Genomic DNA, 15489 nt, shown 5'->3' with positions numbered 1-15489 from the left:
CAGAGGCCAACTCCAAGGCCCAGACTAAGGTCAAGTCCAAATCCAATACCAAGACCAAAACCACCACCAAGGAGGTCACTGCGACAGGGACAGAGACGGGCACCCGAGTGGCAATGCTCAGGAAACATGTTTGTTAAACATTAAGAATTGAACTCGTCTGTGAAAGGTATTATAGGTGCCTTTCGTATTTATTAACATACATCGTAACCTAAAACGTATTGTCTACAGAAAACAAACAACTGTCTATACATTGCAATAATTTAATGCTTAACAGCTTGGTTCAGATAAACAAATCTAAATACAACGGAAACCAGTCTATTTGGATAACCCTCTCCCAACACGATAATGGACTGGTCTGACCTAAATTCCTGGAAAAAATTGTTTACCGTGACGTTACAGTTTGAAATTTGGAAGGAGGCGGACGAGGCAGTCTTTACATTCTGCGCGAGATTGAAATTTGAATTTGAGGTGACAGTTGAGGAAGCTAAAGTGCCGACTGTCGAATGTGAACCTTGCAGAATTGGAGAATAGTATCTTCTCTGATTGACCGACGAGTCAGTGTTATAACTCATCAAGGACTGTTGATTACTGTGACCAGTGAGCTTGATGATTTAACGTGCCTCTACCCCGGCATGCGACAAGAGAGTGATAGTGGTGGCCCTAACACAATGATTGGTGTAAATGCGACTAACCTGGCATTCTTTTGAAATGGTTTTCATCATTTCTGACAGAGTGTTGTGGCCAAGTGGTTTCAATGTGTACCAGCATGGATCGCCAGCAGTGGCATTCTTCCGAGGAAGTTGGTAGAAAGCGGGATTCTGCTTGTTCAATTCAATGTACTTTTTGAAGGAAGCAACTGGGCATGATGCAGTGTAAGTGGCGTAAATTCGGGGTTTCGCCTGGAACTTATCTTGCAACCCCCCGGGATGATTTTTGGTGGATTCGGAGTGTGTCATTGTTATATACTCCATACCTACATCGTCGGATTCAACAGCAAATGAATCAATCGTCAAATCACGCTGATTTTCATTTCCCCTGCGACCAAAGCCCAAAGTCAAATCAAACCACACCTTTTTCTGCAACTAAACTGGTGTGTCAACAGATAGAGAACTTCTAATTTTTGCGAGATCTGCCTGTGAGATGGGCTCGTGGTGTTGTGCATTGTCTAGACCAAGTCTTTTAATTTTTCTTAGCATTCCTGTGAAAACATTGTTAGCACTATGGAACTCAATGTCCTGCAAAATATTGATGTTTCTTTCAAACGGTGGAGATCTCAGATGCCTGTGAATCGCCGATCGGATTCCGACGAAAGAAGACTTCGAGTAGAATTTGCCATCTTTAGTGCGAAGTTCTGCATAAAAGTGTCGGAGGTGTGACGCCAGTTTTTCTTTGGGAAGTGCTTCAAACTTGATGGATATCTCATGATGTGTTAGCCATTCTAAATGGAAACAAACATACTCTTTACCAGGTAGGCACTTATTTCACATTTTGATGTCATCTTTTCCATAAATAGGACTATTTACAAGGCTTTGTGCAATGTTAAATATTGTTTGTTTATGGTTGGCATATAAAGAGTGATTGTGTTTAAAAATTGATATAATGGAAGCTTATATGGTAGGAGGTTCTCTCACAATTAAAGAGGAAGTAATCGTATTATTCTGTTTTCGAGACAAGGTTTAATGCATGTTTTTTAATGACTTTTGCGCTCACGTTGAAAAATCCTAACACCCCAGTGTGTTGTCCGTAGGGTTGATTTGGGTCGGCCATCCAAAAAAAATGGAGTCCAAGTTAGCTTCATCAATTGTTGCGAAGCGGCAGCGGCTTTCCCCAAAAGTTGTTTGTCTCTCATCTCTTGTGTCTGTGGGAATAATTTACTGGGTTTTTATTTTGAAAAAAAATAACAAAGAAAAAAAACCCAATCCATTCACGAGATACAAGTGTAGATCTATTGTGTTGGCTATCTTAATCAGCTGGTCCATTGCACTAATTTGCAGGCCCCATTTTAACATTGTAAACAAAGCTCGTAAAATCTTATAATAAGTTGTTCCGGACTAATAGTTCCGGACTGTTATGTTTTTCATTACTTCCATTACTTCCTACCCGTGTTTATGTTCCCATCGCTAACAGTTGTTTCTTCATCCTTAGGTGCATATTTATTCTGTCCTGGTATGGCACTTTCTGTTTTTTCTGAGAATAAACGAGGTTGAAAACGATTACGTGCTTATGTTATGTTGTAAAGAAATATTTACAAATATTTAAAAAAAGATGTTTTTCTGACTGATCTCTTAGCATACGACTCTTTCAAACTGATTTATATCCAAAATGTTGTTATAATAAGGTTTCGGGGGTCAATTCACCTGAATTGGTTAGGTTTGCCAGGATTGAGTCAAACTCATCATCATCATCATCATCATCAAATTCGTCCAGGTCTGGGCCATATACGTCTGCAAAACTGCCGACTGAAAATATACCGACATCAAGCGCGTCTGCGATGTTTACATCCGCCATGTTGGTGGTCAAGCGGAAGTAGTCCGGCAGTGTTGTATACGTTCGCCATGAAAACAGGCGCATTTTCAATCGAAATTGATAGTGTCTACTTTTATTGATTGACCAATCAAATTTACGCATTTCACATAGTCATGGTAGAATTATTATTAATGCTTATTTCGATGTGAAAAACCGAAACAAGCAAATGAGTGTGTTCGAGATTGCCTCTGTTCACCAAGCATAGCCCGTATTTACCTTTATTGAAATAGGATGAAACTCAATAAAACCTTTAATAACTGTGCAAGCCATACATATGAAAACAATGATTATGTGAAACTATGTCTGCATTTATGACTGAAAATTTATTAATATAATTACAAAACTCTTTTGATAGTTCATCAAGACGTTTGTACGATGTCCTTTAGCATGAATTTAAATACGTATTTATGAATCGCACATGATGCAAGAATATGTCGAAAGGGCGATCGTATTCTGCGTCTGCTTAAGTCCACTGATTTAGAAAAAACAACATTGGAACATACTGTATACGTCATTCTAGAATCACCATTTCTGACATGACATTATATTCAAATGTATTCAGCGATAAACAGTTTAGAATGCTCTGGGAAAGGTTACATGCATGTTTTTAAGATTGAGTAAATCATAAATGTATCCTGTTTACCTTTATATTAGCACGTTGACGTCAACTGTCTGTAAGTGTTTAAGTCATATTATACGAACAGAATAAAAACTTACGCGTAATTTGTAAGCTGAAACATATCTTTATATGAATCTGGTTGACAGCTGATCTCTGACACACATTATATTTTAAAAAGAGAGACGTGCACGTAACACAAATGAGTCGACAATGTTCATTCTTTCATACTGCTTATCAGTATTCATAGTTTTAACCCGTGAAGATCCGGGCTAGAACTGATCTTCAGTAACCCATGATAGTCTTAAGAGGAAACTAAATGGAGCAGGTAGTCAGGCTTGCTGACATGGTTGACAAATGTCATCGAATGCCTAAATTAAATAAGTGCTTAGATCGAAGGTAATGATGTTGGTCACTAGATTGTCTGGTCCAGACCAGCGCTATACTGCTGAAATATTGCTGAATGTGAGGACCATTATCATGTTCCGTTCTGTATAAGGATCATCATTAGTTAGTTGACTGTTTTGGTCAGTGTGAAGATCATTATCATGTAGGCAATTCTGTTGTTCTGATCATTGACTGTGCTGGTCAATGTGAAGATCAATATCGTGAAGGTAGTTATGTTGTTCTGTATAAGGTCATCATTAGTTAGTTGACTCTGTTGTTCTATGTGAAGATCATTATCATGTAGGTAATTGTGTTGTTTGGTTTCAGGATCATCATTAGCTAGTTGACTGTGTTGTTCTATGTGAAGATCATTATCATGTAGGTAATTGTGTTGTTTGGTTTCAGGATCATCATTAGCTAGTTGACTCTGTTGTTCTATGTGAAGATCATTATCATGCAGGTAATTCTGTTGTTTGGTTTCAGGATCATTATTAGTTAGCTGACTGTGTTGGTCAAGGGTCTTTCCTTAAGGGTCACACATTTCAGTTGGTAAGTTCTTAAAAAGCGTCTAATAATACATGCCATTACAACACCTATTTCGGCAATTCATTGATTTTTGACACTAATAGACTTAAGAGAATGTCGCAACGAAAACACTGAATTTCAAAGTCAACCATTTTAAAAAAAATACCCGAAACGGCAACACAAGTGCAGAACAATTTATTGTGTAACAAAACTATATGTTACATGAAAGGACCAGTTGATTAGTAACGGTGTGTAGCAACTGACATTTAGTCAACCAGTGCCAAAACTAGCTGCCTCACGATGGCCCCTGTAGTTGTAGAACACCCTTGTAGGTTGCCCACACTTTGTTGAGCACACGCGCCATATACCTCCCTGTAATCAGAACACGTGTGAATAGCAATCATCCATATGTGGTCCACGATGTAGGTGTGGTCTGTGTAATGTAAACCTAAAGTATGGTTGTCGCTATATATTAGGTCATCTCTTGTTTTCCCAGAAAAACCGTATTTGAGGTTTTTGATTTGGAGGGACAGGTTTTACTTTTCATTGGTAAGACCGCTTCCCAGGTTTTACTTTTCCTAACTTTATATGAACATCAACATTCAAATGATACATGAGTGTTAAACTCACATTACAAAGGTTTTTCGATGTGGGATTGGAACCGCAATTCTCTCATCCTTGGGCAGACGTTCTACCGCACGGCCACCGGGCCGACGACGGTCATGGTGTTAAAATATCTACTTATAGGTACTATCATTAAATTGATTTTACGTGCGCTTCAGTTATTGTTCAGCTTCATTAAAAGATCATCATTGACGGTGAATGAGAGAAAACACTTCTCCTCTTTTGTGGTAGACAATTTAAAACCATCGGGGTCGGGAAATCCCCCCTCTGGTTTTAGATTGCCTACTAAAAACTCGGAGGCGTTATCATTGACCGAAGTCACACATCATAATCATAGTATTGAAATCGTATCATAGATACTACTACAGGTGCCTACCTGTCACCATCATAACATGAAATTATAGCCCCGATCACGTTCCCACTTGTCCAGCAGGATGCTTCCTTCTCGATATCTGTTAAACATGTAAAACAAACAGAACACGTAATACACGACGTCACAGTATTGATGAATAATATAATCTTGTGCCGAGCTTGCGGCTATCCTTTCTTTTTCTATTCATCACTTTTACGATTGTGTCAAACCCTGGGTAACTCGGAGTATTTTACAACATATTCAAACATATTTCGGTGTTTCGTCGTAATGTGAATAAAAAACAAACGTTGACAGTGTTCTTGGACCGTGTTGTCAACGTGTTGAGTTTAATAAACATGTATTCGATACTGTATTGATCTGCAGGACATATACTGAACAGCAAAAGAAACGCAAATTTCGAAAAAAATTAAATCTCATATAAGCAAGCGTTCACATTTATGTCTGTTATTGAAACACTTGACAAAAAACTCTTGCTTTTCCGTATATTGTCAATCAACTAAGCGTATTGTGTTAGAGACTTGAAAGCCACTGTTCCATACTTTATGACTATGTAGAACCCTTCATCACATGACCGTCTTTATACCTTGAGATAAGTTGGCGATCTAGGTTATGTTGCCACTTATTGCCACTGAATCATGTACTCGACACAGCAGTTCACGTGATTTTCAACATAGAAATTCCTAAACTGCACGCACCTGCTTCGTTTCTACAGAAGATGTTAAGGGCAGTGTTAAGTTTCAATTGTATTTGGTAGGGTGAAGCACACAAGAACGATGAAGGGTTCGTGCATTTGTCGGCTCGATCTAGGTTCTGTCGGCTGAAAAGACAATATGGTATAACAAATATATACTTGCAAAATGTTATCATGTTAATTTAACACTGCTTCTAGGAGAAGTCACCATCCTATCGCTGTCTTGTGAATAGTCTTTTTCTTGTCACAACACATGTCCAGTTTCCCTACCTCGATACATCGAGTTAGCTGAGATAACAGTAAAATAATAACTAAGGAATCATGACACATCGTCTGATTTTACACTTCGAAACAACCATAATTTCTGCACATCAAGGGGCGCCGAAGTAGCCTAGTTGTTAAATCGTTCGCTCGTCACACCGAAGATCCGGGTTCGATTCACCACATGGGTACAAAGTCCATTTCTGGCGTCCCCCGCCACAGTGTTGTTGGAATATTGCTAAAAACTCATTCACTCATACGACACACCAAAGCTTGACACAACTAATCTCATTCAGCAATAATATTGATAGAAAGTTTGTACCAATACAAGTAAAAAAAAACACATTATCATTTATCATCCAACCTGTGTTTTACAGGAGATATCACTTATGCGAGATCAGACGATATCTCGTTTGGACAGTACATTTTGCACAATACCCTGGCAATGCTATGACGTTATGAACTTGATGACATCACTATGCTATGTCATTGCTGCACTGCACCCGTGAAGGTCCCGGGGTAGAATAGGCCTTCAGCAACCCATGCTTGCCATAAAAGGTGACTATGCTTGTCGTAAGAGGCGACTAACGGGATCGGGTGGTCAGACTAGCTGACTTGGTTGACACATGTCATCGGTTCCCAATTGCGCAGATCGATGCTCATGTTGTTGATCACTGGATTGTCTGGTCCAGACTCGATTATTTACAGACCGTCGCCATATAGCTGGAATATTGCTAAGTGCGACGTAAAACTAAACTCACTCACTCACTCATTGCTGCACTGCAAGTCTAATGGCAGTACTGTGTTCAAAGATGTACATTTTTTACTGAAAACTGAAGAAGAATGATTTGGGGTGATAAATAGAATCTCACCCGCGAGTCTTCTGATATCAAATATATCAACACTCGTTGATAAAGGTAAAAATATCCTCGGCAAGCCTCTTATATTTGTTACTTTATCAACTCATGTTGATATAGTTGGTATCAGTAGACACTTGGGTGAGAGTCTCTATATACATATTAGGAACATTTTGAAATGTCATTTAACAATTTTTATTCTTACCTGCAATCAAGACTTAGACGGCCATCTTGGATGAGCAGCTCCAACGCTGGTGTTCCCAAGATATCCATGACTGGCTCGAATACATTCCTGCACGATGGGGTAAGGCACTCACGTGCTGGTATTCTTTCACTATCCCTCTTTTTAAGCCACTTAAAACCGCACACTCTGTCTTAAAACAGTTGAAGACATTTGGTACAACAATATAACATATGCCACATGAAGTCATATCAACACACCGTTTGAAAAGCAGAACCTGGAAAGACAGGACATTGGGACAAGAAGATGTCTCACAGAGCAACAGTCGTGCTTGATCGGAACTTAAGTCTCAGATATATCCATGACCACTTGCACAGAGCAACTTTAGTTACCATCAATCTTAGACCCCTACAATCAACTTTACAATCACCATACAATTGCCCTAATCCATTTGCACAGAGCAACCTTATTTACAATCACTCTTACTGCCTGACAAGTATTAGATGAGTCCCGACCTGATAAATGGCCCCAATTTGCATGCATGGGAACGACCCCTCGAACTTTCTATTTGAAACAAGAGGGAAACGGACCATCGTCTAAATATTCAAAAGTTCAATTTACTAGTGCGAATCGTGTCGTGATGGTGTCTTGCTGAACTAAATCGCTCTACGAGACACGTATTAAACAGTAGCGGTATTGATTTCACGCCACGGTCAGCATGTATTGCCAATCTGCCTGTAGCAACCAAGTGTATTCGTCCAGATTACTTGCCCCGCCTGCTTGTCACAAACTCGTTCACTGCGCTGGCTCATTTAATACAGAATTTTAGTGACTGGGAAACATGAAAACAATATTATACCGTGTGTGTTGTATGTGTTGTTAAATACTTATTTACAGTTTGTTAATTATTTTAAGCTATTTCGTCGATAATTATTTTTTCCGTTCGTGAAATATCTTTTATGCAAATTTCACATGCCTGAGCAAGTTTATTTTCCTCTTTGAAGAATACTTGTATTATATTTAAAATGTATAGGATTAAAACTGTTGTCTCTCGTCAGATTCAATTTTAGATTTAAGAATTACAAATATACATGAGTTTGTACGTGATCTAACTGTAGATTATTTTAATGATAAACGAAGACAAAATCACTGACATGACATACTATGCCAAGGGGAACCACTCCCATCTTGCGTAAAAACTAAGATTAGCTGATCTTGAGCTATTGAAAAGGTCATGGCCATTACTAATCGCATGCAGACACCTTTCGTCACTATCCTTTCCTTGATTATCAAAAAGGTATGGTATTCATACTTTTTCTAACACTGAATCGGGTGAGGATTGTACTTTATGATATCGATTTGATAATGATGTTGTTCACTACCTCTAACAACGTTAAATCGATGCTGCATTCTTGGTTTTGTTGAAGTGTCGAGGCGACTCACACACTTTTATGCAATATGAAAGCAATCTTCAAACGTGAAGCTAATTATTTGCGTGAAAGTGACACTAATTAGAACGCCATTTTGTTACTACCGATCTTAGCTCCGTACAATTAGTTCTGACCACTTGTAAATTTTGACTGTAACTAATGATCTTAGCCTAAAACTGTTTTGTACAAGTGGATGGCAATTGTAGCCGAAGCCTAAAATCGCGATCTTAAGGATTTACAATAATTATAGCGCTAAGATCGCTTTGTGCAAGTGGACCCTGATGTCGTTTATTAAAGATCAAACAGCAAAACAACTCTCGCATATTCACCACATGGACAGAAAAAAACAGTGTGGTTCATGTAAGGATCTCACAAGAAGATTCATAATGATAGGAAACAGTTCGCAAGCGCGTTTGAAAATTGGGATAACTTCGGCTTTCTATTACGTGATCCACTGATAAGCACTACAGGAAAATGTGTACATACCAGCGGAGAGGAGAGCCAAAACCGCAAGACTTATCACAAACTTCATCCTGATAACAGTCGATGTATTTAGTGTCACGGGATCTTCCTTGTCCTTATATAGGAAGTTAGATGTCTCATCATAGGAATTTATTACACAACCAATCGTGCGAAAGGTTACAAGTGAACCATGCACTCCTCTTTCATTTAACTGACTTAACTGCTCAACATTAGAGCTTTCCATAGCCTCTACGACGACGAAACGAACTTCAAATATCACTGGGGGTCGTTAGATACGACTGCATAGCCACAGGTCCAGATTCCATTTAAAGAGTCTGACATTAATATATTGGGGAATTAATGATGTTTGTGGCGTAACTAACTCATTCGCTTTCTCATTCCGATCACCCACTCACGTGCGTCACACAAGCAATATTCCAGTCATGTCGTGACGAGCGAAAGTTACACATTTACAGCAAAACCGCTTATACTGTTTACAGTCCAGTCGGCTGAGAGAAGTATAATAATTAGACTATCGGAGATTTCTGTTGTGTCTGCGTATATGTGTGAAGCCTGTGTATCGTTTCCACAGTCGTGATATTGCTGGCATATTGCTAAAAGGGGCTCACACACTCACTCATAACACCTACGACCAGAAACATGGTATTTATACAGGAAACTCTAACCACCAGCCTAGCCGTTTTAAAAGGACAAATTAACATACAGTATATGAAGTACATACACATTAAATGAACTGATGATATAACTTTGACCAAGTGGGAAGGAAAGAAATGGAATCATGAAATGAGCAATTGTCACAATTTCGGGGGTTTTTTTTGCACACAGCAGAGAAGCAGCTTCACTCACTCACTCACTTTACAATATTTCCACTACAACTCTCTCACGTTGTACAGGTTTAGTGTCGACAATGAGGCTGTAATGAGGACGGAAACCCCAGACAGCAGCTGTCACTCACGGGCATTAACAAACTGGTCCCATTAAAATGACGGGATGTGATCAATACGAGATAATATGTATGTGCAACGGATACGTCTACACAAATAGAAACCAAATACATGTCTAGTTAAGGTTCCGGTTCGAATTACGTGTTTTGATTAATGATAAAAATGTTCTACCCCTCGAATTCTTCTTGAAACAGTGTGTGTTGATGAATGACAGCACTTTCAGACCAAACAACATCCAACAGTCACACGGACCTTACTCTTACTTTAATTAGACAATTATTTCCATCTGAGATTTGAAACGTATCAGTGGACATCAGTTATGTTTTAGCAGTTTCAACCAGCGTGAGAATTACATTGGTCACAATAAATCAATCTAGCAGAATAAGTGCGTTTCTTTGGTTGAAAGAAATGCCAAAGATTATCATGGACGGAGTGACTTGCAGTGACCTCATTAATGGGCGGCGATGCAAACGGGAGGTTAGCAATAAGCTCTGTGTGGTGGGAGACTCATTGCATATAATTAAGAGCGCAACAACATTTGAGTACTGCAACAACTGTGTGTCCTTCGACGTCAAAACGTGGCTTCAGGTCGATGTAAGGTCACATTGCAGACGAAACAAGAGCTAAAAGAACCTCAGCGTCATACCCCGGGGCCCGATGACAGGTGCGAGCTACAGTGATGATATTTTGGATGTGTACGTTGCCTTACCAAGACGCTCAAACAACTACTCGCGACACCTCTTGTCCTATCCCAGTGATACATTATGATGATGAAGAGCTACAATGATGATATTCTGGATGTGTACGTTGCCTTTCCAAACGTTCCAACAACTACTCACGGCGCCTCTTGTATCTCGTGATGCGACGACGACGATGATGATGATGAGGAGGAGGAGGAGGAGGAGGAGGAGGGAGGGAGGGAGGAGGAGGAAAGGAATACGTATAATATGAAATGTTGCAGACATGCTCTCAAAAAATGAGCACCAAAAGGTCAAATAAGTGACTATTACACAACCGACTCTATTTTACATGCAACCCGACTTTCGTGTTACCATCCACCATTTGACATATGCAAACGTTAATGACACTGCCATTATAAATGATTGCCCTAAATCACTTTTTCCGTTACATGCTTTATTCTGGGTCGACCTTCCGCGGGAAAGGCCCTCGTGTTTTTTGTAAGGATTACATTTTAAAAATATAATATTGTTAGATACACCCGAGTCGAAATGCTTCACAACACAATACATCATGACAAGGCCGGACACCTCGATGCACCCCTCTCGACTGCGTTGTTGATCGCTACGCTACCATCGGAGGCAATCGATTAAAATTTAATGTGAACATAACCATGGATGATTGGCCTATCGAAATTACAAATAATTCGATGACAAACTAGCTCCTACGATTTTCGGGAAGGAAACAGTTTACCTCCCATCAACGGTTACGTTTCAGAAACGAACAAACATCTTGTAACATGTTGTATGACCATAATTTAGCTCATATTCCGAGGAATCAATTTACGTTGATTGTTACTTGCATTCGTTAAGATATTTTTCTATGCTTTTGATCCATCACTTTTACTTCTCGGGATCCGGCTCAAGTGTTTGAACCACATTAGACATTCCCTGAGCCCCGAATGCTGTGGATAGATTAGCTAGCTGCCTGGTTATCTGACCTGCTAAACTTTGCAAAACATTTCCTACCCTGACATGTTCATAAAGCGAGTACTAACAACCTCAGTTGCTCACTCGTGCTCGTCCACTTGGGCACTTCAAATTTCTTTTTCTGAGGAAGATCAAAACATGGTCTTGACTAGTTGTTTGCATATGGTTCAGCTTCTTCAAAATTGCTTACTTCACAAAGGACAGTTCGTATGATTAGTTCACGGATTATGCTTATTGGAGAAATGTTCAAAGAACAGTGGAAACTATTTAGTTTCTTACTCATCGTGTTTGTACTGTGTTTCTTTGCTGCATGTAATTTGATGCTGTTTTGACCTTTCATATTAACGATCCGGAATTGATGAAGCTGATAAAGTTGCTACTTGTCCTTCTGGTTAACTATTTACAAGGAAATGAATCTCTGTAGAGAGGATATAGGTTTCATGACTCACATGTTGTGGAAGTTGGAAAGTGATTATTACTGATGTAAAACACACTAACATCATTTACGTGTGGTAAGTTACGTGACAATAGTAATGGCACCTAGGTCAGTCATTGTTGAATAGTAGCACATGTCTGTATTCATCTTTTAATACGAATCTATTAGGGAATATGGGAAGGAACTGATTTCCGGAAACGTGTCGATCGTAAGAAACGACAAAATAGCTATTGAATGTGATTCACCCATCGACTCGTTTACGGTGTGTTAAACCAAATATTAAGGTAAACAAGCATACAACTGAGGCCAATGTTCCCTTAAACAAGTCCCCAGAAACGTTACTTCAATGCAGTCCGTTCTAAAAACTGGTAACCAGTACATAAATTGATGAATTAAATTTTGCAAACAGGAGCATATTATTTAGACTTCTGTTACTGAGCACGAGGTAGATGCTGAAAATGTATAAAATACATTGAATAATTGAGTTCTGGCCAATCTGATGACTTAAAAGGATGAGGGTTTGGTATCATGTGAGATCATATTTGTTTTATACATTGCATGGTGTCTCAAGGTCACAATCTCGGGGTACGGACAACAACTGTTTCCAGAACCCTTCATTGGCATCCAAGATAACCTGTTTATCCTGCTCGCCATCACCCTTTGTGTTGAGTGCGTTGCTTGTAAACATGTTTTTTATTGTTTCTGAAAGGTTTGTTTTGATTAATAAATTTGCTCTTCTTTCCCTATATCTTCAGCCCAAGTCTTTCATTTTGCCTCAAGGTAATTAATTAAGACAATTCCGTTGTCTTATTTTGTAATTTTCTCCAAACTCCGTTTTTTTAAAATTCCTTGGTACTTTGGAGAAGTACATTTTCTTTCGTCTTCTTATATGGTAATTTTCCCCAAACTCCGTTTTTTCTAAATTCCCTTATAAATAGACTTCAACAAAATATTAACAAGATTTCAGAGCGATTTGCAACTGATGAAGAGGGAGAGCCAGATGCATAAATGTCGGTGCCGTTCTGCCTCCTACCACTTTAGCATTCTGCCCTGCGGAAACAATCAGACACCGTAACGGGAATTTCGACCAAGGACACATGTAATAGTCAATATCACATTGAAATAGCAGAATAGTCGCAAGTACGTTTTTCGTAAGTTCATAATTGCATTAAGCCCGTGTCTCAATGAGAAAAAAGATACATTTCTTTCAGATTATTTTCAACGTTTTTTTCTTTTACTGGTAGATTTAGTAGGAGCTACTTAGCTAATTTCTACTTAATTTATCTATGTCAACCATGGACCATTATTATTAATTAAACATGTTTTATTTCTTGAATAATTTCAAATTTAAATTCCAAATAAATGTTATCACTAAGAATTGAATAAATAACACCAATGAAACGTAAACCAACAATTATAGCCAGGATTTCAGACGACCCGGCAGTGACAATGTACGTGCTAGTGAATTATCCGCCTCAACGGTGGTACAATCAATTGTTATCATTCATCTGTAATTGTGACGGTACAATTCTATTCATTAAAATCAGTAAAACATGCAAATTTGATACATTTTATCTGTAAAATAGGACTCTGTTACCGATGACACGAACTGTGACCCATAATCACTATCACTTTGTCAATAATAATAAAAATTATAAAATATATAGTTACTCTTGTAACAGTACCATATGTAATCAGTAATTGTATGATTATTACCGTTATCTTATTTTCAAGATTTATTACCCGGGCATCCGGAATCAATTTGGCAATATTTTACCCATTACCCAAAGTAGGAAAGTCATCATGTTGTCGAGACTTTTTAAATTATGTTCTGCCAGGTCAAAAAAACCTACATTGCCTTTATGATTCACAAATTAGAGACATCGGCTTGTTTATGAAATATGTAGTTGTAACCCATTATCCCTAACATTATCCCATTATCTTCTTACACGTGCTACAATAACTTTAACTGCGTGCGCATCAGTCACGGCAGAAGGGAAACAGCAACATAAAAATAGTTTTTGAACTTTGCTACATATATTTATATTCCCTAATTCATGTCATTCTTACCATGTCATTATCAAGTTATTAATCAGTTAAATCAGTTTACTCTACTTGAAAGCGTTTGAAAGCGTCAAATGTGATGAATTCTAATATACTTCATGACGTATAATCCCAATTGTCATGGAATAGGGTCCGACATGTTAATGTCTGTTCTCAAGCACAGAAAGCCACATGTGGTCACACTGTCCGAAATACTGTGAATATGTGTCCCAGTGCATCAAGACCTGAATGGGTACATCATAAGGATGGGAAAGCCGGTGCACCTAGTGTCTGCAAGAGTTGAATGGTCTCCAGGGAGTTGATATATTGATAATACAGTGTTGCCGTTGAGATTGATATCCAGTGTTCGAAAGAAAAATTACTCGCACATTGAGCATGGATTGGACGCATGGATATGCGCTATATAAATATCATGTTATAATAATTTTCTTCACTCGACACTTCTCCATTCAGAAACCTATAACTGAGGCTGTTCAAGTTTTCACCTGTACAAGCGCAAGAATATTTGGTCAAAACAACATCTGAAACCGTTTCGCTATAACTGAAAACTTTTCAACTTGACATTAAACTAAACTGATCCAATTTACACTCTTGCTAGATGTACTGTATTTTATTGCTATTTTTAATTGATAATTTGTGGGTTGTTGAAGACCTATTTTATCCCGCGGGTCTGTTAGATTATATGAGAAACCCAGGTTTTGATATTTTCTCTTCTTTCGTGTGTTTAAACAGAGAGAGGTAATCGTCTTCTGTGATGATCCAGTAATTCCAAGGCAAATCCAATCCGTAACACTCCCGTTGGGACACGCGATTCAGTCGGAATATATATATATATATATATATATATATATATATATATATATATATATATATATATATATATATACTAAACAAAATATTTCATCTATCCTGATTGTGTCTCTTTTATTTTTCATTCTAAATCTTTTACAATATATCAAGGGTGTGTTCTGGACTAGACTGGGGGGTAACTCTGGTCAGCTGACAAGGGTTTCAGATGTACAGGCATTCGCTTGTGAGGATACATTTGAGTCGAGAATACGTTAGTGTCCGAATGATATAACTCTGACTACTCTAATTGTATTACTATCAACGAGTTAGTCTGATTCAAATGATACAATATCCACCCACTCATACATGCGATTCGGTGAGCAGAACTGAATGAATCCAAATTCCAAAATAGAGGATGGAAGTGCTAATTATGCTCAGTAACCAAGACGAGAATTTCAATGAAGTGTTAAGTATTTAAGAGGTACATCAGTTCGAGTTTTCTCCGACATCAAGGTGATTAGCCAAACGGTCAACTGTTTTGGACCATTGGATCATATACGTAATGTTTCTTGTGCCATTTGCGACCAAGAGGTTTAAAGAGGCATGAATTCTGACATCAAACGGAAATTCACAAA

General features: G+C 38.4%; 1 protein-coding gene and 1 pseudogene across 1 annotated transcript; both read right to left on the bottom strand.

Annotated features, from left to right (window-relative positions):
* Positions 1-260: 260 nt before the first annotated feature.
* On the bottom strand, positions 261-2508 carry LOC137266283 (uncharacterized; annotated as a pseudogene).
* A 1726-nt stretch (positions 2509-4234) lies between these two features.
* LOC137265693 (uncharacterized) lies at positions 4235-9046 on the bottom strand. Its single transcript, XM_067801123.1, has 5 exons — positions 8958-9046; positions 7066-7234; positions 5747-5868; positions 5055-5130; positions 4235-4426 (listed from the first exon to the last, which is right to left on the bottom strand). Exons 1-5 carry the CDS (start codon positions 9001-9003, stop codon positions 4321-4323), a joined length of 519 nt encoding a protein of 172 aa, XP_067657224.1. The 5' UTR covers positions 9004-9046; the 3' UTR covers positions 4235-4320.
* Between the last annotated feature and the right edge of the window lie 6443 nt (positions 9047-15489).

Source organism: Haliotis asinina, chromosome 15, assembly GCF_037392515.1.
Source record: "Haliotis asinina isolate JCU_RB_2024 chromosome 15, JCU_Hal_asi_v2, whole genome shotgun sequence".
NCBI lineage: Eukaryota > Metazoa > Mollusca > Gastropoda > Lepetellida > Haliotidae > Haliotis > Haliotis asinina.
Note: the sequence above shows the minus strand (reverse complement) of the source record. Positions and strands in the feature narration are given on the sequence as shown.

What these genes read in the sequence shown, in the direction of transcription:
- LOC137265693 (XM_067801123.1), bottom strand. Translation starts at nt 9,003, where the DNA reads ATGAAGTTTGTGATAAGTCTTGCGGTTTTGGCTCTCCTCTCCGCTG. An exon ending in TTTGGCTCTCCTCTCCGCTG is followed by an intron (nt 7,235 to 8,957) that starts GTATGTACACAT and finishes AACTGTTTTAAG; the next exon opens with ACAGAGTGTGCGGTTTTAAG. An exon ending in CTTCTGTAGAAACGAAGCAG is followed by an intron (nt 5,131 to 5,746) that starts GTGCGTGCAGTT and finishes CATGTTTAACAG; the next exon opens with ATATCGAGAAGGAAGCATCC.